General features: G+C 39.9%; 1 protein-coding gene across 2 annotated transcripts in view; it reads right to left on the bottom strand.

Annotated features, from left to right (window-relative positions):
• CREB5 (cAMP responsive element binding protein 5) overlaps positions 1 to 25,481 on the bottom strand; it is a 474,076-nt gene that overhangs the window by 12,554 nt on the left and 436,041 nt on the right. For both annotated transcript variants that reach the window (XM_056117946.1, XM_056117947.1), the window contains one exon: positions 1,019 to 1,342. In XM_056117946.1, coding sequence (XP_055973921.1) covers positions 1,019 to 1,342 — 324 coding nt within the window. The remainder of the gene's footprint in view (positions 1 to 1,018; positions 1,343 to 25,481) is intronic.

Below are 25,481 nucleotides of genomic sequence, written 5' to 3'. Positions count from 1 at the left end.
GAGACGGACAAAGGTCATCCTGTTTGATGGTGCAAAGTGTCTAGGCCTAAACTAAACTAAACTAAACTAAAATGTACTGGGGCACATGGACACACCTCTCCTCTTGGTCTGGGTGACATAGCGTCTGCCTGGTTCCCCCAACCCTCTCTCCTTTGAGACTAAATGCTGGCTTTCTTTCTGGCCACTCCTGGTGACTCTCCATCCCTAGGATTTGGCTTTTTTCTTCAACTGATCATCCCAGAGCTTGGCACTCTGTCTGCCCCTCCAACACATTTCCCACTGGGGGGTGCTGAGTCATCTCGTCACAGTTCATACAGTACCTTAGGCCCTTGCATCCTTTACCTACCCTTTCCATCTTCCTGGAATTGTTCTTTTCTTTTCTTTTTTTGGGACCATACCTGGTGGTGCTCATATTACTCCTAGCTCAGCGCTCAGAAAACCCTATATGCTCGGGGGAGGGGGGACATATAGGCAATAGGAAATTGAACCCAGATTGTCTGTGTGTAAGGCAAGTATCCTATTCTGGCCCCTGTTCATTTTTTTTATAACATTGATTGTTACTCAGAAGATTGCCCACTATATTTAACTATTTTACAGTTGACCCAAACGGTGTCTATAATGCAATAAAGCACTGCAGCTAGACCATGGTTAGAATTACTTTCTCTTTCTCACTCTTATATTCTCATTAACTTATATTCTTCCCGCTACTTCAGTCACTGTTTTATTTCTAGGGCTAACTTTGTAACACACTATGAAAATGAATTTTGTAGCACTTGAAGTTTACAGTTACCCTGAGTTACGAGTCCTGAAATGTACTGTATTGAATATAGAAACTAGGATTTTGTAGGTCCATTAGAAACCTATAATCTCTGAGGAAATGAACAGCACTCCCTAGAGTGTCAGATAAAAACACCTGGTCTGTCAAATAAAGTTGCTGTCAATAGTCCCCACCCCATTGCTAACACAAGAATTTGCCTTATTCATAAGAAGAGAAAAGAGCAAAGAAAAAAAGATCTACCTGTGCTTGGTTGCTGGAGTGCAGGGGTGGATGTGGCGAGGTTTGGTGATGTGCTGGGTGTGTATGGAGGTGGGAGTGGGAGTGATGATGCGGGTGGTTCTGCTGGTGATGGGGTTGAGGATGCGGATGGTGTGCGGGGTGCTGGTGCTGATGCGGGTAGGGGTGATGGGCTGGCAGTGCCTGATGCTGATGCGGGTGTGAGTGCATGTGATGGTGCGGCGTCTGGTCCTGCCGGGAGCCCATCATCTCCATCATGTGGCCCATGGTGTTCATGTTCCCATTTGACATGGCAGCAGGGTGGTGAGTCAACGCGGCCTTCAACCTCTGAAACAGAACAGAACAGGAGGAGACAACTGAGTTCACTCAGGATCATGATGGGGATTTGGAATCAAAATGATTCATGTTCAATTTCAGAATACGGTATGGAGCTATTATTAACGTTTTTATAATACTAGGAGATCTTTTCTATAAGTTTCATATTATAGTAGATAGGTGGATCAATATCAGTTGTACATAATTATTAATTCAACTAAGTAGCTGCCACTGAGTATGATATATACTTCAGATTTACATTCTGAGGCTGAAGAGATACTAGCGGGGTGAAGGCACTTGTTCTTGCATGTGAATGGCCCTGGTTAAATCTTTGCCAAGGTATATGGTCCATAGTTAGCAAAAACACAGTTCCTGAGAATCACCAGGTGTGATCCCTGAACACCAAGCCAGAAGTAAGCCCTGAGCACAGTTCAAAAACCAAAATAAATAAATAATACATTAAAAAAGATAATATTATGCAAAGGGAGTTCCCATAATTCAATTTTTCATTTTGTCCTTTTGATAGCCTAGTGTGAGAACAAACCTAGTAGAGCCATCCGCTATTATCTTGGTGGAGAATAATGGACTTGTCTGACGTAGTTCTGTGTTACAACTTAGACACAAAATAACTGCAAAATTGAGGATTTAGAACCAGTACTACTCTAATATTAGGACTTCAAATTAGGTTAGTAAGCCTTAAATTTTGGAGGGAATGTATAGGTCTCTTCATTGGCTGCTATGATATTTCTCCTGGTTTCTCCAAAATAATCTATTTTTCTTCACACAGTAACTTTCTGATGATTTTAGAAGGGAGGTGAGGAAAGACTAGAAGACCAAGGAGAAATAAATCCTACAGCTTTACCATGGCCAAAATGATAGTTAAGGAATATTTCTAGCACAATGTTATTAGCCATTAACTAGAAAACAAGGACAGCCACACATGGAAACATGAAGAACTTATCTGAAACCAAAGCATAAGCAGAATTTTTTTAATATTGTCACATTATAAAGGTTGATATTATACAAGGTTGCTATTACTCAACTTTGCCAACTTTAAGAAAGAAATTTAGAATTTTTGGGGCCACAGTTGGTGGTGCTTAGGGGCTTCTCCTGGATTTCTGTTAGTCACCACTGGCAGTGCTCAGAGTACAGGGGAGTGCCTGGACTTCCTGCATGCAAAGCAAACTCTCAGCCCTTGGAGATATCTTTCTGGCATCTCAACTATCCCTTTAAGTGCAAAAACAGCTATAAATAATATGTAAATAAATGAACAGGTTGTGTTGCAATGCAATTTAACTTAGGGATAGGAAATCTGAACATTATTTTCACATGACATCTATTTTACTTTTGATCTTCCCCTCAAATCTTTTTAAATGCAAAAAAAAAAAACCCACCAAACATTCTTAGCTCACTTGTTCTAAAAACTAGGCAGCAAGCCAGATTTGGCCCATGGACTGGGCAGTCATTTGCAGGCCTTGATAGCAATAATCAGTCAGGAATCAACTCAGTGTGAGTTCTTCAAAAACCTTTTTTTCCCCTATGAGGAGACAATTATCATCACATCTTAAGGGACGCTATGTACTAAGCATTGTATGATACAGCTACCCACTGGAACTGTATTTTTTGCAGAGATGATGGTCTAGCTGGCATTTCACATTGGTTTCATGAGACACGTACTAGGAAACTCAAAGTACTCTCCTGATTTGTTTTTGTATCTGATTTACACATAGTTGTGTGTACTCATTGTGAAAAGGAAGAACTACATTTAAAGGATAATCGATGCAATTGTGTCCTACACTTTGCAATATTAATGATTGTTAGTTGAACAAACTATTGATAAACACTAATTCAATGAAATGAAATCCCTTATTCATAAAGCTACTACATGCATTTTGAAAAAGGAAAGAAAGGGAGAGTTGGAAGACTACTTTAATTTTAGATATTATTAAATTTTCTTGGTTTTTAGATCACACTCTGCAGTGTTCAGGACTTACTCCTGGGTCTGGACTCAGAGATCACTCCAGGTAGGATGAAGGGGACCATATGGGGTGCCAGGATATGGAGTCAGGTTGTCCCCATGCATGGAAAGTGCCTTACCTGCTGCAGTATTTTCCAACACAATTTTATGTATTATTGAAAACATCATCTACATCTTGATTCAGGAATTGTCAAATTCACTTGCCAGCTCTTTTATAAACAACAACTACTACAAAATGACCATCCTTAGGAAGGTAAAGCTTCTTGAATATCTAGGAAAACTAGATACTGTATAGAGTGTTTACAACTATGCAGAAAAATGAACTCATATTCCTCATCTCCAAGTTTTAGAAATTATTGTATTGTTTTCATAAAAAATGGTCATTATAAAAATTTAAAACAATTCTTAAAGGTACAATGAAGCCAGAAAAAGTAATAAAACAATTACTTTACTCTATTTGATGGGTGAAGAATGTTCCAGACAACTCTCTGTATTCATTATGTCAAGATGAATAAGTGAAATAAAGTTCTAACAGTGCGATAAAAGCATGAAATTTAAAAAGTGTTTTGCTTCAGCGGGTAGGCCGTTTGCGTTGCAGGCAGCCGACCCGGGTTTGATTCCCAGCATCCCTTAGGGTCCCCTGAGCACCGCCAGGAGTAATTCCTGAGTGCATGAGCGAGGAGTAACCCCTGTGCATCGTTGGGTGTGACCCTAAAAGCAAAAAAAAAAAAAAACAAAAAAGTGTTTTGCTAGTATATAAATGGCATAAGCAAAATCCAAATGAATTACTGAATGTCATATTTATCATCTATCTATCTATCTATCTATCTATCTATCTATCTATCTATTGCACTGTCCTCCCATTGTTCATCGATTTGCTCAAGCGGGCCCAGTAACGTCTCCATCGTGAGACTTGTTGTTACTGTTACTGTGTCTGGCATATTGAATATCTCACGGGTAGCTTGCCAAGCTTTGCCATGAGAATGAGATATTCTCGGTAGCTTGCCAGGCTCTCCAAGAGGGGTGGAGTATTCGAACCTGGCTTGACCGGGCCAGCTGTGTGCAAGGCAAACACCCTACCACTGTGCTATCGCTCCTGCATGTTACTGGGCCCGCTGGAGCAATATATATCTATATATTTTTTTTGAGAAAGGTTTCTATATTTTATATCTCCAGAGATAAAGTGAAGGAAATAATAAAAAAATTATATTGGAATTTACACACTGACAGTATTAATAAGTTTTATAACTACTCTCTTTTATTTAATTATTAAAAATTAAACACTATATAGTAAAAAATGTCCACTACTATAGGAATGAAAATAAAGTGAAAAAGCAAAAGCCACTTATCTGCTTCTCTCCCTCTGAACCATAGTTCTCCTCTCAGAAGTAACACCATGTTCCTGAAAACATTTCCTCACAATTTTAAGAAAACCTTTGTACAAGCCCTTATAATTTATAACTTTATATATTTCTTTTCCATCTTAGCAATATATCTTCAGTACTAGCAATGATAACTAGGGAAAGCAGCTAGAATTACTGAACACATACTACGTGTTTCAAAACTCTTTACTCACCTCGCTGCCAGAACACTCCTGCCAGGCTGAAATAAAGGCTAACTCATGTGTCAAGCTGTTTCCTCCAGGCCATTTTCTAAACCAGTAGAGAAGGTGCCAGAAGGCATGCTGTATACATGTTGCCAAAAACCTAAATAAATATCTTATGCCAACTCCTTATCATCATCTTGAGAAAAGGAGCTCGAGACACAAAAAAGTACGTACGATGACTTTTCTGTGGGATCCAATAGCAAGTTATGTATTGGATCTTATCAGCATGCAAGTAAGCAAAGATGCAGATATTTCCTCAAGTGGCAGAGGGAAAGCGAGGTGGCAAGAACTTCCAGTAAACTCAATTACAGAAAAGAATTAAACAGAGTTTAGCATGATTGTATCTCTTGTTTTATCTTTTTTTTTCCTGTACTGCTCAGAGGTCACTCCTGGTTATACTTGGGAGTATCATATGATGCCAGGGATAAAACTTGGATCTCTTGGATGCAAAGTAAGTACTCAGCCCATTGAGTCATCTCTTTGGACTTGCCTTCTTTATCCAACTGTACAGAATTGGATTATTTTATGTGCCCTGCCTAACAGTTTTAATCTAGTCCATCTATCTTCTCCCTCCTGAAAAGGGGTCTTGCTTCAAAAGTGGACCTGCCTTCTTATCAGCATTTGCCACATTCATTTGACACACTTTTTTTCCTGGAAGACTCAATCCTTTCATTCACTTTTACAGCTCTAAGCTCCAGGCTCCTCCTAAATGAAACTATTTCTGATTTCTTGGTGTAATTTAATTCCTGAGGATAACAGGTTCCAGTCAAACTATATTATGCTTTTTAAAATTTCATTCACAGTTGTGAATTTTTTAGTGGTATGACTATTTCTTTAATATCTGTCAACCATCCCAGGTTGTAAGCTCCATGAAAGTGGGGACCCTGTTGGACTTTGCTCAGTTAAATTCACAACTCTAGCACAGAGCCTGCTATAGATCGGACACAATGTTCAGACTCATACTGGGGAGATGCACGAAGGAAAGAGTGAACGAAACTTTCTGAGACTTAGAAGGAGGATGCAAATTTGTATCTTGCATCAATGCAGATGGCATTTGTATGGGAGGATGATTTTATTCATCAACCAAAGTCAGCAGAACTGACTGAAGAAGTGGGCGAGCAGATGGTCTGTGAAATGGCTGAGAGAGGAGCACCCCACTCTACACCCCGCCTGCTCTCTAAATAATATTTACAGAAAAAAGAAAACCCAATAAACAAAAGGGCTGTGCATGACCTTCATTTTCATACAATTCCCCTAAAAGGCAGCATGGAAAATTGAAAAGCTGTTTAGCAGTGGGCTGCTATGTTATCCCTTCGATGCTACAAACAACTTTTCCACCTTTAATTAGGAGCAAATGGAGCCTGACAAATAAATACTATGCACCAGATCTTCATCACTCAAATAATTAGCTTGTACTGTTCAGGGAAATTACTTGATTGCCTCAAGTCTCTTCTTGTATGTTTCACGCCAAGACAATAATGCCATTAAGGCTTATAACATTTCATTTAACTATTTATTAACTCAACAAATATTTATTGGGCTTTTACTATGTGTTAGGTACCAGGTTAGAGACATCATTATTTGCCTGCCTACCCCAAGGGAATGGAAGACAACAAAAAATTAAAGCTTTTTCAGAGCACTGGAGAGGGAAAATACGGTATACATGGTAACGAAGATCTTCAAGCACCCCCTAGAGATACTCAGTCTGTTCTCCCAGTAACCAGGTACATCACCTTTCAAGAAAAGCATAATTGACAATTGTCACCCTGTCACTTTACATAGGCTTTGTTTCATTTTCTAAATTTCAGAAACAGATTGTTACACTTTGCAATGTCCTAAAGAGTCTTTTGCCTTCCTATACCGTGGTGCCAACAAGCCCATTGCACTGTAAATCATTAAAATGCACCAAATATATAGTTATTGGTACCACACTCTCTCAGAGATGATAAATGACCACGAAATGAGTCCAAGATGTATTTTTCAGAAATGATTTTTCTTTTTGAAGCTGAACTGGGTCTTGTTTCAAATAACTCTCCACCCAATGCCAAGAACAGGCAAGGGAAAGCGAGGGAAATTAATGAGCAAATAAACATATATTTTTCAGCTCTAAAAAAACCAGGGCTATTACTGAGGTGTGACTGCAAGAAAGGAAAAATGATTCTGTTTACTTTCTAGCGTCCTCTACCACATTCATTTATTTGAGAGCAAATCAGGAGAGACAGCGAGAAGCCTGACACAGCTGGTTTCAGTCAACGGGGTCATTTTCCTAGGGTCTGTGTACTTTACGAGCTTCTAGCTCACTGTTCCCTGCAGAGGGTGGGTGGACAGCTTAAGACCCGAGTTCTGGTAATAAACTCGCAATGGATCTCGCCCCGACTGGCAGGGACCAGTGTCAGTCCCCCAGCCATTCTCAGATGCGCTCCGTTCTGCGTCACAGTGGGCCGTTGGAAACTCAGGTACGAGCTGGCGTCACTGCTGCCCCATGGCGCACGCATACACGTGGGTCTGAGTGAGCGCACGCATGCACACGCGTGGGGCACACCCACCCACACCCACCCGGGACCTTTCTCTTCCCAGTAACAACACACTTGTGCAATGAGAAACATTTGTGGAACTACAAAACAAACCAAAACCCAATAAACAAAACCAACCCCTATTTCTTTTCCACTTCCAGAGCAGCCTGATGGCTTGTGCTTTGTAAGCTGTGGGGAACCAAGCCGAATAAAACATTATTTGAAATTCAGTTGGGTGGGTGGGTGGGGGCGTGGAGAAGATCGGAGCCTTCTTTCCAGAAAGGTTTTAATTAAAACCAGCTGCTGGGGTTGGTTCCAGAAAGGACTATGATAACATCATAATATAGTGTTGCTGAGTTGACCACAAGAAAGAGGTTGTCTACATAAAAACGAGAGGGGAAAATCTGAAAGAATTGCCACCAGGGGCTTCTCCAAGGTACCAGTGTGAATGGAATGTTTTCCTATCTCCCCACAAGTAGCAGATAGATTGAGCTGGTCAAATGGTCAAGTGTGTTGACACCCACCCACCCTCCCCACATAAACCCACAAGCCCAGCAGTTACTTGACTAAGTTGCAAAGATTTCTGAAATTAAACCACTGAATTAGTGAAACTCAAACCAAGCAAGCAACTAGCTAATGTTTATCTTGCTGGAATTTATCACAATCCACGACTTGTTGGATCCTGAAAGACTTGCCTAACTTGAGGAGAAATAGGGATGGGTAGGACAGCTATCCCAGAGTGCCATGAAATGGGAATAACATTATTTTGAAGCTAACTTTGGGCAAGACTGACACTGTTTTAACATCCAGATTTCCCCTCTAGGTTTCATGATGTCTACTGAGAATTATCACTTAACTCTAGATAGCAATAATGGATCTTAAAATTCACATTTGTTTCAGGATCATTGCTAAGAAAATTAACTAAATCATAGCTGACTTAATCACTTGGGATAAAATACGCTCCTTTAAAATTTCATCTTGTTGCTGAACTCTGATGGCTTCGCAATTTATGTATTCTTCTCCCTCAGACTTTTGGCTTGGTAATAAAATTTCAAGCAAGGCCACCAGGTTTGAAGGAAGAGATGACCTTGAAGAGGGAGGAGAAGCCCACGAGTTATGGAAGAAAATAGATTCATGCTTTTTGTCATGGTATCACAAAAAGAATAATTCTGGTTATTAGAAATGATGTAATTATTTTTAAAAACAAAATAGAATTGTGCTCAATAGAAAAGTATAAACAATACTCTTCTACATTGGAAAATCAGCAAGGAAGTTTCAGAAATAATGATGGTATCATAGATAGACTTCAAAAGTTCTACCATAAACAAAGAATTTGGTGTTTGATTTCACTCGCCCATTGTCAACATATGTGTATTACTTCCAAAATGAAGTGAAGTACACCTAAGTACTGGGTTATTATTCAATTTTGCAGTTAATAAAGCCAAACAACTCTCAGAGACGAAGCTCAGCAATTTCTCTGCTAGCCTTTACTTTATTAATATCTAAATCATACATTAATTACAGTTCTACCAGAACGAATCTTCAATTTATTATTGTTAAATGAAGAATTTAATGAATGCACATTTATAGAATGATTTTATTTCATACACCACATATTTGCATTCCTTTGACTCATTGATTTTCTTTTATAATCCAGTGGTTGGTGAACATTTTAAGAGGATAGAGATTTTAGTGAATTTTAGAACAAACTGCTATTCTGAGAACAGAGAGAAGTCCTAGATCTATTCAAAGACAAGTGGGTTCTTAAAAAAGTAAGCCACTTGGTTACACTTGATTTAATCTACCTAAGAAATAGACATAGGTCCTCAGTTCCTGTTCAGTGAGTGAACAGATCTAAATTTACATATGAACAATAAAGAACAAAAGTTGTACCAGAATGACTATCGTAATGCCTGGCTTTCAGTATGTCTCTTAGGGAAACTGACTCCTCTGCAAGATATGACATCTTGATTTTTCTACAATTCCACTGTCTTCTATCTGGCATAGAACTAGAAGTGTGAGGTGTCAAAGGGTGGGATGAGGGCAGTTAGGATAGAGAAAAAAACACTAAGGCAATGATAGTTGGAAATTATCACTCTGAACAAGAACTCATTGCTGTAAGTAAAGAGATATACATGATAACCTCTGGGGACACTGGTGAGGCACAATGCACAATGCACAATGATGAAGGGATGAGTATTGGATCATTCTATGACTGAAATCCAATCATGAACAACTTTGTAATTGTTTATCTCATGGTGATTCAATTAAAAACATAAACTAAACTTTAAAAAAGAAAAAAAGTATTAAAGAGAACACGCAGAAGCCATAGACTCAACTGAGTGTGAGACAAAGCTGATACAAGAGTATTCTATATACTGAGAAAATGGACCAGTATTCCCAAATATCTTGACAGCCAAGCATCAAGGAATCTAATAAATCTAATCTAAAAATTTAATAGGGATAAGTGCAATATCATATGCTTGGTAAACAAAACAAAACGTAAAACAGAGCATACACACATGAACAAGCCAGAACTATCCAAAGGCAGCTTAGGAAAGATGTAGCTTGGTGATTTCATAGATAACAGAGGATTTTAGGTGACTTTGTCAAACACCTTTATGCGATATACACATCAAAGCGGCCGATGTGATGTTTTCTACTGCATCACTAAAACTGGTTTAGAGCACTCTCTTCAGGTACAAGAGTCCTGCACAGAACTATAGTGTGTTCTAATAATCTATGTCCCACAATTTCTAGCCTCCCGAAGTTCTCAACATCACACCTAATACATGTTTCTTTCTTTTCTTTCTTTCTTTCTTTCTGTCTTTCTTTCTTTCTTTCTTTTTTGGTTTAGGTATCTAGGTTGGTTCTCAATTAATTAACAAGTATGCTCTTCTTATTTCCTCCTTTAAAAAATCACAGTAAGAGGATCATCCTTGCATTCCCACATCTTAGCATGTTTACTGATTGCTGAAAAAGTGTTCACTATTACAAAACATTCTGATTTTTTTGGGGGTTGGTTTTAGTTTGGGTTAGTGGAAAGAGTAGTTGTGGTAATGATGGTGGTAGTAGCAGCAGAGTGTGTGCATGTGCGCATATGTCTGTGAGCATGTAAGGAACAGTGATGGAGTATTTGTTAAAAGGAGACCAACAGGCTTGGAGCATCAGTCAAGTACCAGCTTTAATAAGGAATCTTTCTTTGTGTCCTGTTTGTTGGTTCTATCCATATCCTCATACCCAGGTGAGCAAATGCCATACTATAGTTTTAGGTTCTCCTACTTCTTCCCGGTCACTGAATCCTTAAGTGCTATATATGGAATGGCTGTGGGTGCTTAATTAGAACCTAGGAGATATTATATCCTCCTGGCTCGTTCCCTAGGCAATTTGGAAAGTGGACTTAGAAGATGTATTTGTTGATTGCTTGCCTGCCGCCTGCAAGTCTCCAGGAGTGGTGCCTAACTGTGGAATGAATTTGAAATGCTGGGCTATAATTTTCTCCAAGAGAGCAAATTTCTGATGGTGGTTGCAGGGAGAATAATGCCCTTTGTCTTGCTAGCAAACTCTCCTCACTTCCAAAGCCCAGCACCTGCAAGCCTGGGTAATTTTAGGTGAGGGCTTTATTTCCAACTTTCATAGTAGAAGAAAGTTCTTATTGGCAAAAAGTAATCCTTTGTTATTTTGTTTTGGATGAGCTTTTAATCAGAAACATAGGCAGTAACATATGTTAGAAAAATACATATGAAACATTGGACTTTGTGTTTATAGCCCACTATGGAAAATACAAGCACCATTCAATTTGGTTTTAAATTGCACAGAAGTTAGGACACTTAGAATCCAAGTTCACTGCATCCCGCAGTCCTTCCTGAGTGGGGTGATCCAGTTAGATGGCAAGGAAAAAGGGGCAATGAATAGTGATGGGAAGGATTTCTCCTTAGGGCTACTTTCATCACATCAAGCAAGACAGACTGTGAACATGTACAGCAACATAAACTGTACACACACAGTAAACATTCCTGGGGTATGTGGTTAGTGACCAATGTGGTAGCAATCCCTGGGCACCTGAAGCAGGATGTCTAGGATTTGGCATGTGCTGATTTGGGAGTGGCCAGTCCCAGCATATCAGTTCATCCTTTGAGAGCAATTGTGTTTGGCAAAGCTTCTCACCCTACCCCCACTCTCTCTCCAGATAAAGTCTCTCACATCGTATTTCTGATGTATACTTCTGAATCTGAAAGCTTAACTAAAAGACCCTCATTGCTCTGCACCATGGTCTTTCTGAACACTTGGCTGCCTGGCTCTGGAGAGACTTGTGCAAAGCAGCTGTTCTATATGGTCATTTTCAGCTTTATTCCAGATGTTAGGAGGGAGAAAAAGATATGTGCCACTGAACTCCTGTTAGAGATATGAGGTGTCTCGCCAAAGGGGTCTTAAAGTTATTCCACTAAGATGAATCCTCTAGCAGACTCTATCCAACACTGGGGAGTGAATTCAACAGCTGTCCTGCTGTGTAGACTTGACATTTGCGTTTTCCTCACCTACTTCCTGTGTATCAGTTCTGTTTTCTCTTTGGTTACTGGGCCCGCTCGAGCAAAATGGCAATGGTATATTTTGTTCTCTAAGTTCTTTTTCACTTCTGGGCCTTCTGAGTTCACTCCAAATGTATCAACACTGATATGGAAGGAGGTAGGGGATGGAGTTGGGAAAGGAGGGAGAGGGAAAGAGGGAGAGAACAGAGAAAGGAGAGAGGGAGACAGACAGAGAGATGGAGGGAGAGAGAAATTAGATCAGGTAGATCAATAACCAAATCTAAGGGCTCTGAAGTTTCTACCAGACTGGGAGGCAGCCTTCCAGACCTGCCTCTGAGAAAGATGCATGATGTGGTGGGAACTCAGCAGCCACTTGAAAATAAACACATCCCTGCCCCTGGGCTCTGAATGCCTCGTAATTCCAAGATACAGCTTGTGAATCAGGGGTCTCCTGGAAGAGGCAGAACCTGGAGAAACCTGGAGACTTGGTGAAAGCTTCTATCACAGCACACTTTTTTATTTTAAGCAAATCATACCAGGAAAAAAATTATGTTTGAATAAAGCAGAACAAAACGGAAAATCTCTTCCCCTGCCAGAGACTGTAGGTGGACCTTTGTGACGTTTCCAGGAGAAGTCTCGTCTAATTTATGAAGAGTTTGGCCACTGGTGTGTACACAGTGATGCTAAAGGAAAGCTTTAAATGAAACCCAAGGAAATGAGGGTGTAGAGGGCTTCCAAGCCCCAAATGAGGGAGAGTTCTTTCTGAGTGGATACACATTTACAAACCATGTCAATTCTCACCCCGGTGGAAAAAACCATTAATCACCAGCTATTGAAGAATATCAAGTATTCTACACTCTTTTCCAGGCTCAGAGTTTTCTCTTAAGTTTTTTTTTTCTTTCAGGAGATATGACAAGTTGTGAGCTATTTCACACGTCTCTGGGAGTGAAATTACAGGCCCTGGCTCAGCTATCTTTTTATCTCTCCATTTCTATTGTCTCCAGTGGCATTCAAGTCAATGAACCAGAGATCTAAATCTGCTATTTTATTGCCTAGAACACAAGTGATGGGGATGATGGGGTGGGGAATGTGGAATTATCTCTTTAAATCACATTGTCACAACTGAGTACCATTCTAAAAATGCCAAAGAGAAAGCTTTCTAGTTGATTTATTAATTGAAAATGGCCTGTCTAAGAATTTATCTTCTAACAAGCTTAAGATATCATTTTCATGATCTGTCTTCTTTCCCAGCTCAGGCGATTTCTTTTCTGACTCCAAATTACTCTTAAGCAACTGCTAACCAGGGACTGACAATAATATAGAAGCTTGCTCTAAATCAGTATCTGCCTTCTAGCAAGAGTAAAGCTCTTTGTAGATGTTAAACCTTTGAAGTAGGTGACAAAGATCATTCCGCAAGTTGTGGAGATGCAAGAAATTCTTGTGAAGAAATGTTGCTACCTGCATGGGAGATAGTGCAGAAATGGGATGTAACACAAATGAATGTTCTTTTTGTACAATTAATCTGACATCTAGTCTGGTTAGCAGCTGGTGGGTGATAAAGACTCTGATAGGGAAGACAAGGAAGGAGATGTTGGGGTTAGGGGAGGGAAGAAGATATTTAGGAAATCTGTAGGAGAGAGAAATTTGGCTCTAGATAAAATAGTCAATTCTACCAAAGACTCTGATGTACTTTTTCATTTACAAATAAAAGAGAAGTAGATACTAGGCTGAGTCAAAGTATTCAAACTTGAAATAAGTTCAATTCCTTTTTTTTTGAGATTAGTACACTCCAACCTAGTTTCCAAATAAATTCATCACTAAAAAGTATGATCAAATGACTTCTTCCCTTAACAATCAGTGAGAGCAAGGAAGAGCTGGAATTTGGTGTGGCTGATGAGGCAGGGATTGTTTCCTGTAGGGCAGTTCTCTCTCTCACACTTTTAAAAATAGGAATAATATTTATATATAGAACTTTTCCCGCTTCTGTAAGGTTTTCAAAGCCATGCGTGGTTAACCAGAGGCTAACAAAATGGTTAACCAAATATGTTAACCGCGAAGCCAAGTGGAAATAGTAATGGCAGTTCTAGCAAGCAAGAGCTGCTCTCCGATTTCTGTGACACATTCCACCCGGCGTCCAGGCTGACTTTCAACACAGCGTCATGTTTAAAGAGCATCTGGGAAGCTGCAGGCTTCACTGAGGGGAAGTGCAGCTGAGCACGGGAAGGGCTCTCAAATGGTTTGCAGTGTGTCCCCTGCAGGACAAAGAGATATTTATTACAGCACCGGCTATGAACTGAGACCATTTTCTCCAATGAATCCAACCAGAAGTGGGCTCCCCTCTTGCTTCTTGTCTGGCTCGATGATGGGACCAAAACCATTGACTGGGGATCTTTTTATCAAACTATGAGTCAACTTGGTTTTCTTGGTGCCATTTCAGGATGCCTTCTTTCCTTCCCCCTACAACACCCTCCCCACCCCCACCCCCACACACTACTTCCTTCCCACGCGTTTCACACTCTTCTTTCTGATTTCTTTCTAAAACCTGTTCACTATGGGAAGTACAGGAAGAATGTCACTATTAAGCTTCCTTAGTGGCATATTGTTTGTCTATGCTTTGCTAATGAGACAACTGTGAACAAACACTCAACTTATTGTAATTGGTTAACCTTGCTCTTTAGAAGGGGACAGGAGAAATAATACAGTGAATAGAGTGTTTGCTGCATATGCAACCAAGCTGGGTTCAATCCCCAGCACCTCACATGGATCCCTGACACCCCACATGGTCCCCTGAGTACCACCTAAGCACTCATGTTCCTTGAGTGCAGAACCAGAACTGGGCCCTGAGAATAATCTGATGTAGCCCCCAAACCAAAACAACATCAAAAACCCTCTCCCAAAACAAATGAACTAACAGAAAAAAAATTATTTAGAGGACTACTTTTTAAATATACTGAATTTATTTGTAGTATTTGGTTGTTAAAAATCATTTCTGAGGCTGGAAAGATAGGCCTTGGGCTATGCTCATGCCATACACGAAGAAGGCCTGGGTTCAACAATTATATGGTACCATATAATTCCCTGAGTACTGATCCAGGAGTCAGTCCTGAGAGCAACCAGGTATTGCCCCAAATAAATAAAAGTCTTTTCTGGAAGTAGGAGGTATATGTGCCAATTTTTAAACAAAGAAGTAAATATACTCATTTGCAACCTACTCACAAAGAAACTAAAAGACTCCTAATCACGTTTTGACAACAGAAAAATACACCAAATCTGGCTTTGTTTAATCCATCTAGAATCTTAAATTAATACTTTATGGTACACAATATTGCTTCTCTTGGTGATCTTGAATGGAAGACTTGGGATATAAGGATAGCTGAAAGAGGATGGAATGGGCCATGTTCTTTTAGGTCTGTATTATGCCAGGCTTACAACTTTGTAAAGTAGCTTTATTCTTTTCCCTTAAAGATAGTGTGTTCAGAAGATAAAAGTCAGAGACTCTAGGAATGAGTACTCATGATCCATGCAGAAGGCACCAGTACTTACTACTATAAACTTAGTGTGGAGATAGGACAGGATGCATAGAAACCCAGCTGACTTCCTTCTGAATGGCAACAGGTACTCATGTTAAGTCAAGCACCATCATGTTAAGTCAATTGTGAACATCTTGAAACTTACTGGTCACATAATAATGTCCCGTAAAACCCACTCCACCTTATTCATCACCTAACAACTGCATTATATGACTTGTGAATTTAGATGTTCTCTGTTCTCAAGGATGGCTCAAAAGTAGCTATAGCTATAGAACTGCCCATGTAAAAACTGCCTATGTAAAAATAAATTCACTGTACTACTTGTGTCTCTGGTGACAGATGTAGGTGGTTCTATTTATCAGAGAAGAGAAGGTTGTCAGGACAACAATGTGAGACATTTTAAATGTAATTTAAAGTCATACTCTTTAAGTGCATTAGGAAAAACAGGGAGGCTACCATTTTAGGGAGATTAACATGTCAGATTCACTTCTGAGATTTCAACATCCCGCACTGCCAAAATATATACCAATTTCGGAAAAACAGACTTAAAGTAACTGAGTCTTTCACTTTTCTATGCTCTTGGGAAGTAAGGATGATGTACATAGCTTGAGCTCTGATGCACTAAAGCTGGTCATTAAATGTTCCATGACACTTTTTTTTAAACCAGAGAGGGTTTTCACTTGGCTCCACTTCAACTAGGGTAATAGCAGTCTCCCTCCCAAAGATTCCTTCTACCCTTCCAACTGGCAAATATTTGCTTCATTTCCTCCTGTAGAATAAGAACACCCAGAACAACTGGTGTAGCATGGCAGCTCCTTATTCTGCAAACGTCTGGTGTTTGGGGAGAAACTATACATTCATTCAGCATAGATTTAATGAGCATTCACTATACGCACAGTAAGAAATATAAAGATGGTTTTGCCCACTTCAAAAAAGCTTGAAATCTAGTCAATTCCACTCTCTTGGGGTACCTGTGACATTATGGGTTAAGTGGGTAATCTAACGCAATTTTATAGATTAAGGTTAAATTGCTCTAAACCTGAATTAAACACAAGTGTACTGCTTGGTAACTTGGAGAAAATTAACAAGTTTTGTTCCTAATAGGTCAAGCATTTTTAATTATCTATGGTCTATACTGAGTCTTTGGAACCGATTGACTATTGGTTTATAATACTTAAATTCTGGGGATTATAGCTTTATACTTCTGTAGGTGAGTTTAAGTTTCATGGAACCCTCCAACACTAAAGTTCTAGAGCCACCATTAACCAAATAATCCCTTCTACCTACTCTTTGCACTCCCCACTCTTCTCTCTGGTAACCACTATAATTTCCTAAGAAGCTAAGAGTTATTTTTCATGTGCTAAACTGGGATTTTTGTTATGGTGTAACACAGTAGCTCTTAAACCGGGGTGATTTTACCCCCTAGAGACATAACCAGAGATAATTTTGATTATTATAACTTGGAAATGGGTGGGGATTATGTTACTGGTACTTAGGAGGCAGAGTCTAGGTATGCTGTTAAATATTCTACAATGCACAGGACAGTCCCTCATAACAAAGAAATGTCAATAACACCAAGATTGAGAAATCCTGCCTGAAACTTACCACCAAGTTAATCAAAACAAGATGAAATGTACTTACCAACCACTTGCTTTTTTCATACTTTGAAGGAACATCACAAGACTATTGTGATTAGGGTATTTAAATGGGCCGGTATCAAAATCAAGACAGGAGCAAAATATGCTCTATATGACAATTCCTCTATCCTTAGAGAACTTTACCAACTGTTTGGCATGTGAATGGCAAAGATAATGACACTGAGAATTTAGGTGTTTATACACACACACACACACACACACACACACACACACACACACCATTGACTATCACTGGGAAAATCTCAGAACCTACCCAGACCAATCCAGATGAAAATTCACCTATTTATTAATAAGCAATTTCATGCATTTAAGAAGTAGAGATTTAGCAAGATGAAATTTATGATGATAAAATAAAAAGGCCCTCCTGTTGATCATCGATTTGCTCGAGCGGGCCCAGTAACGTCTCCATCGGAGACTTTGTTGTTACTGTGTTTGGCATATCGAATATGTCACGGGGAGCTTGCCAGGCTCCATTGGAGACTTTGTTGTTAACTGTGTTTGGCATATCGAATACATCACGGGGAGCTTGCCAGGCTCTGCCGTGCGGGTGAGATACTCTCGGTGGCTTGCTGGGCTCTCCGAGAGGGGCGGAGGAATCGAACTCGGGTCGGCCATGTTGGCTGCGTGCAAGGCAAACGCCCTACCGCTGTGCTATTGCTCCAGCCACAAATTCAAGGTTGAAAACAAATGAAAGCCCATGTTCCTTCACTGCCTGTCCAGGCATCGTTTGCTACCCTGGAGATGAACCTGGGATTCAGATGCAATCACGTGAATATTAAATAAAAAACAGAGATGACATCTGAAAATGCTAAAAATCCATGTGCTGTGTGTTTTCTGTGGCATTAATGCCTTCTGAGATGGGTCTACTTCTAGAGAACCTTGGTGCCAATGTCAGCCCCTGTGCCCTGGGGAACAGAGGGGGCAGAGTGTGTTAAACCCATAGCATCTGTATTTCCTCAGTGGGAAGGAAGTGTGCTCCTAGTTGGATCGACCAACCTAAGAAGCCAGGGAAAATCCCGAGATCCGTGTGAGGGAACCAGTAAGAGCAAAAATCTCTTTTACCAATGACAGCTCTTCGACACTTTGTTTTCTTTTCCCTGCATCCTCAAACAGTTCTGAGATCACCTTCTATAACCTTTCAAACAGTTCAAGGTCTGTGAGACATTAAATTGTTCCTAAAATCATTAGTCCTGACATTATCTTTTCAGTAACTTACTAGGTTTGCACATGGAACTTGGCTGTAAAGTAAGCGAAGAGGCATCTGCTCTATATGTCTGCAGAATAGCAATGACAGAGGCTTGGTTATTGACTTTGATACTTCTTTCAAATAATTAACCTGAATCTGAAGATTCTAACAAAAATTCTGATCTGACCTTTTAGTAGCTAGACCCTACAATTATTTAGTTAATATAGGAGTGTATGTATGTGTAGTGGGGGGTGGGGGAGGCTGAGGGTGTGTGGCTGAGGGTGTGTGGGGCAATGTGGAGGGAAACTTCCTTCCCACTCATTCCACCTTCTGACTAAAAGAATATTGAAATTCTATTATGGAAACTAAAGTATATACAAAACTTCCCCTTAATTTTCCTTCTCCTTTCGGATCTTCTGTAAAATGAATACAAGATCTCTCAAAGCTTCATTTTACTCTTTTTGAAAGTGCAAAGAGGGAAGGTGAATGACCACGTAAAATGGGCCGTAAGGAAGCTGCAGAAAAGTTGGTTTTTTCTTCCTCTAAATTACAGACACTACTGTGAAGATTCTTGAAACTCTCATCATCTGTCCGTACACCACTGAATCTGCCTCATGATCAAAGAAGTAGAACAAAGCATGTGTGACCAGCATGTGTGCATGCATGTATGTATGTGTAGAGTGAAGAAGGGAAAGACAGGGGAAGGTACAGAGTGGAAAGATTAGGTCTCGGAAATCCTACAGAAATCTGCTTGGAGATATTCCTATGGGCCTTAGAACAGAATACTTGTTAGGAATTTTAGATTCTGTCTCCTGGAGTTCAAATTCATTCATTCAGGGCAGTCAGTTACTGTTCCACAGAAGTGTAAATGTCCTGGAGTTTCACAAGCACAATACTCCACATTGTTGGTTCAGAATTACTTTAATTCCTCTTTCCACCACCCTACCCCCAACCCATTAAGAAGCTGTTGGATCCACAGAGAGACCTAGCACAACCATGTCTGAAAATGCCAATAAAAGCACAAGAACCCTGTAGTAAACATTCTAAGAATATGATCAATTAGTCACAAGGAACAGAATCCCCATTTTTCCCTGGTAATGGGCAAAGATCTGACCTTAGCAATGTCATGAATTTTACTCAAGCTCTGTTTTCTTAAAGACAACCACCACCACCCAAACAAGAAATGGTCATCAGTTTATCCCCTCTTCCCAGAGTCCCCTTAAGGACAGCAGATTTCCTGCCTTTGTAGAGACAGGAAAACTAGTGTGCCATGGACAAAAGCTTTTTGGAAGTATATTCAGAAACCCAGGAATCAAACCCATCCAGAAACCCAGTCTTCACCCAACCTACATCTGTGGCCAGTTCCGTATAATTCCCTGAAAATAATCTGTAGATTGTTACAGAAGACAGAATCCTGCAAGGAAAGCACCTCTAAGACATTTAGAGCTCTGAACAGTGATGTACAATCCAGATGCTTCCCAACTTGGGTGGACTACCCAAAGGTCCTCTGACTACAGAATGAGATAACACAGAAAAGCCCTATGATATCGGCCCACAGATTTAGGCTGACAGTGACTGTTTATTTTTCTGACTTGGAGAATCTGCACTCAGAAGGAGCAGAAAAATGAATCAAAAAAAGTTTCCTTAAACTGTCCAGAGACCTCTTCTAGGTGGCATGATGCCGATGAGCAGTCATGAAGAGCGGCTTATAAATTTCAATACCTTTAATGCCAGCGTCTAGAAATGAGGTCTTTATAGACAAAGAGAAGAAGGTAGACAGACACCACTATCAGCGTTGCTGAAGTACAAAAGGGGTGCAACGGGGACAGGCATCAAGTTGACCCTGTCAAGTCCCTAGAGTGTAGCTGTGCCCTTTGCACTCATGCCGAAAGGACTCGAGGGTGCCTCGCACTAGAGGCAGAGGAAGAAAAAGCAGCAGACATCACAACGCTTCACTCATGAACCACATAACACCCCCTCTCTTAACGAGATTCTTGTGGGCTTAAACCACAGGCTCCTAACCGAACCTTCCCTGCCAGGGCAGCAGACAAGCCTTGCTTTCCCACAAGCCGGCGCAGAAAGTTCACATCCCACCACCATGCCCGGGCTACAGGATCCCTCATCTGGGCAGCCAAATACATTTCTCCACCCAAGCGACTCTGTGCTGGCCATCAGCCAAAGCGCAAAGACGAGGGAGCAGGGGGGAAAATCCTATAGCTAGCAAACTCTGCAGGAGGGTGGGGGAGTGGCAAGAAAGGATTGAAGCTAATTTTTCCACTTTCCTCCTGCTGTGGTTGAAGCAGTGACAGATAATTTATCACACATTTTGATTGCATGCCAGCTGGCTATAAAAAAAAGGAGGGAGGGAGAGAGTTGTTTATTAATTCAATTAGTTGGCTTATTTATCAGGTCTAGGTTAGCAGGGGCGGTGAGAAGGCCAAAGGATACTCATGTCAAGCTGTCTCTTGCAGGCCCTGCAAGCAAGTGGAGACTCGCCATTCTTTACCACCCCCCCCCCCCCCCGCAACCCCCAGACTTGGAGTGTGGCATTAGCTGTGTTTACCCTGAACACAGGGTGGTAGCGAGAAAGCCCATCAATTGTAATGAAATACTAGGGTGGGAAGATGCTCAAGACAGGACAAAGTCATCTGAGTGATGACAGTCATTAGTGTTTATCACCTACTCAAGGGCCACTTTCACATGCAATACAGAGTCCGTTCTGGACTCATTTGGAGTGTCGCTTTTGTTTTTTGCTCATTCATTGGTGATTATTTATATGCAAGAATGTAGAGTAGCAGCAGTTTCTCCTTGATCAGAGAAATCATCCCTACAGGAAAGGGCTTATACTGACAGGCTCAGTGCCAAGGTCTGTTTGTGGGACTTTCACTGAGTTAGACTGAGCTTCATGTGCTGGGTAAGATTGGGAGTTATTTTGCATGAATCAATTCAGGTAAAGAATTTTATTGGTTTGCCCAGTTTTCCCCAAAGCTCTGAAATCAGGTGTCCCCCAAGGTCCCCCTCTTCTTGACAGCTGGTCCAAGCCAAACAGAGACTACCCGTTTTCTGTGAATTCTGTGGCAGCAGGTAGAAAAGAAGAGGAAGACTGTCTAATCCTCTCTCACTTCAAAATGAAGAATCCTAAATAATGGTTGTAATGCATGCATTTAATTTTCTCCCTCTTCAGAATAGAGTGTTTCCCCTCATTAGCCTTACAAATAAGGCATTTCGCTCACAAACTTGAAAGAACATGACTTTTGGATCGATATGGAAGAATATTAATTTTCACACGCAACTTGGAACAAGTAACACTCTAGATAAATGAGGAGAGGAATGATGATATAATAATGTGATAAATATTCTGGCAAATAAGGCAGAAAATGTGGCATAAGGATGCTTTGGTGGGGATATTCCAGGGAATGTGGTTTGTGAGTTTAGTCCAAAAGCCAAGACTGAGGTGCAGATGAGTAAGAGTCTCAGCCTTGTACTGAAGTTGAGTATTTTGGAGGTATAGTCTCCTGGCCTTCTGGGATCATGGTGGTAGTTAATGTTCTTTGCTTTTTCATCTAAGTCTAATATTACGTGGGAATAAGGGTTTTTCTTACCTCCAACCCTGCCTTCCCTCCTTCACCCAGGTATGTGGGACCAAGTCTGAGAAGTGAAAACTCAGGTGGACAGGGAAAGGTGTGTGGAAACTCCCACAACAAGGCCACCTGGTTATGATTCCTAGGTGTTCTTGGTCACTTGTGCAAACCACCAAGTCTCTGTTCCCTACAGGCAACCTCAGTCTTCAGCTACTTTAGCTTTTCAAAATGCAACTCAAGAAATACCAAATCCTCATTGGGAGCTCTGTTTGAAAATATTCCCATCATAGCTTTCTAATACTTTCAAAAGTGTCTACCAAGTTGAATAAGATCAAGTGGATTAAATTCCGTTTTCCATGTAATATCATTTTTCTCGTTAGCTTAGATGGAGACCTTCTGCTTTCAAAAAAAGGGGAAGTGTATTTCTTTCATTTCTTTGAATTTTCAGCTCAACTGATGTTGAAAATTCACTGAAAAATGGGTATTTTGCCTCCTTTTGAGTACTTTCTCTTTTTTAAATTTATGTTTGTTTTTGTATTTTCCCTTTAAAAAATATATGTCCAAGGTTTTCTAATAAAGGGTGTTGTTTAAGTGTCTGCTACTGACAATAGGCCATGGAACTTTGCAATATTTTTTTTGTTTGTGTGTAGCAGTTGTATTTGGAAACACAAAGGCCAAAATAAGGAATTGCATAGCATTATTTGAATGCTATATTTTAAATGACGGTTTAAGCACCTTCAGAAGCATGTCTTCATACGTGTTGAGTAAAAAATATTTTTACTGTATTTCCATTTAGAAGACAGACATATATGTATATATATATGCATTATCCAAATTTTTTGTTAAGTTTTTCCATACACAAGGGAAACTCCCAATTAAAATTTTCACATTGTTAAAATATAATGTGTTTTTGAAATTACCAGCATCTCCAGGGAATTTTCTAAAGTTACTTTCTGTTTTTAATATTGTAGAAAAACCCAAATTCTCTGAATAAGCAAGCTAATTGCTAGATATTTTATTTCCAGGGGAATTAAAAATAAAAATAGATTATTTAATTAAAAGGGAACTTAATTAGAAAAAAATTATTACTTTTCTTTGAGACTATGTTTTACCATTGATTTATTTCAAGTAAGTTTCACTTTTGGAAGTGGGAGAAATATCCTATAATGGAGGGAAAGATCCTTGTATTAGGAGGAAGAGGATCTTAATAGGTGAGTCTATCTTCTTAGGCTAGACTGAATTATTTTACCTAGGAAAATAAATACATAGAAAAGACTGAATGATTTTACCCTGAGCACTGCTTTACCTCCTACAAAAATGTTTCTGGGATTGTCTTTGGGGTTTGCTTCCAGAAGATTGCATGAATGAACATAATTTGTTGTTGTTGTTGTTGTCTGGGGGCCACAACCAGCAGTTCTCAGAGTTTCCCCCTGTCTCAGTGCTCAGAAATCACTCATGGAATTCACCCTACCCACTATATTATTGCTCAGGCCCCTTAACACAAATGTTGCATCACAAACTTAATTCCTTTGGAAACACAAACATCACCAGAAAATTTCATCTTTATAGATTTATTAAGGCCATATGTAAACAATTTAAGAATTCTTAATTTTCCTATTGTAGACCACTGAGACACTAGATAAATAAGACCTAATCTCTATACAGAGCAGTCAACATGGGGATTTCTTTCAGGACTTCTCTTCCTATTTTTCCTAAAGAATGGGTATACCATCTACTTGCTGAATGCAAGATGGATCAAAGGGCACTGATGTCTTCAGATGACTTAATTTATTACTGTCCCTAGAACCTCTTGCAGGACATCTGTCCCTCAGATATGACCTCAGCTACACTCTGGTTCCAAATCTAGATCACATAATCAGTGTATATTTCTTCTAGGACATAGGATGTTTGGAGATGCACTCACTGGCAGGAATAAATATTTTCCCCTTAGAAATAACACAATTATTTCAGAAATAACACAATTATCTTCCTCAATCTCCAGTTTAATGTGAATTTGTAATCTGGTCCTGTAGCAATGTGGCACTTAATTACAGGATAGATTTTGAGAAAGGTGTCATTAGGTAAGCTTCACAGATAGACCATGCACTAACTGAGAGGGTCAATCTAGCATACTCTACACCCTGGCATGAAGTATGGGCTACTAGCACATGGTCATATGTGTTATTTGTTGTCAATGTAAAACTTTTTTGGTTAAGGTAGTCTGAATCTATTTTTCTGCTTTGCAAAGATAAACTAGAGAACAGAAAAGGGAAAAAAAACTGTCTGTAGCTACTGATTACCACAGGAAAAAAAGCACTGTCTTATCTGCATGGGCATATGCTCTAATCTATTTTATAATATCAGTAATTTAAAAACTACAAGACTTGAGGTACAGTTTATCTAAACGAGGCCTAAATACTTTTAATCAGCATTAATTTTACTTTGTATTGTGAAATGCCTTCTCTGTTCATTATGAAACTTTCTTTTCTTGTTGTATTTCTGTGGTCTGGGTATTTGAATTATTCCATTGACATTCACCTAGTTCATTTTCTTAGATGAAAGAAATAAAAATTACATACCAGACTGCTATTTGTTTGCCTCAAACACAGGAACTAATCACAAAGGTGGGCAACATGAGGTGGAGCTGGGGAAGAGAGAAACCACAGACCCTTTCCCTCAAGAGCTCTTCCCCTCAAGACTCATACTGTCTAGCTGGAAGAACACACTAATACCCACTAAGGCCCAAGAGTAATGAGTGTGAAATTAGCCGAAGGGACAGGGAGTGAAGCAAGAGAGGACAGTTGACAGCATCTCAGGTTGCCAGGAAGGTGAGTCACAGTCAGGCCTCTCTCAGCAGGGGCTTATGAGATGGTCTGAGGGGGATAAATTAAATTCCAAGCGTTGTGACCTCAACTTGCAAACAGTGTAGTCTTTTGGGAGAGGTGGCTCTTCTTTTTTTATTCTGTTGGCCACCAAAACTCCTTAATTTTTAAAAAGTGTTCCAAAATAGGCCAATCTAGTTCCTAATCTATCTAGGTCTAACCGAAAGTAGGTTATGCATTTTATCTGTCAACTTTGTCCACTGACACAAATGTATGGTCACCACCAGCAATGATGGGAGTCAGGGTAGGAAGCCCTAGATAAGTCAGCGTAATTGAGTAAAACGATTTTTTGTGCTCTAAGAATACTCCTTTTTACTCCTGTCTTCATCTAACAAGGGCTATGCAGAAACAAATAGTTCCAGTTAATAAATACCTCAGGATAATAAGTCCAGAGGGCCCCATTTATTTAATTTTTAAACTGTGGACTTGCGTTGTGTCATCGGTTCTCCACCCCTCCCCCCCGCCCCCAGTCTTTTCCTCTGAAGCAGAGCTGGATGTGGCAGGCTGCATTCCAAAACAGTACCCTTTACTCTTCTTCCAGGAAAGAACTTTTCAAATAAGGTCCTAAATACGCATACAGTCTTAGTGAACACACATACACCTACACATGGGTGATACTTGCCAACTCCTGACATGGGAATTCTCAGAAGCACACCAAAGTTTCTGTTTGATTTAAATTTATTTTTAA

The sequence above is a fragment of the Sorex fumeus genome, unplaced genomic scaffold (genome assembly GCF_029834395.1).
Source record: "Sorex fumeus unplaced genomic scaffold, SorFum_2.1 ptg000037l, whole genome shotgun sequence".
NCBI lineage: Eukaryota > Metazoa > Chordata > Mammalia > Eulipotyphla > Soricidae > Sorex > Sorex fumeus.
The sequence above is the reverse complement of the archived record's forward strand: the minus strand, read 5'-3'. Positions and strand labels throughout refer to the sequence as shown.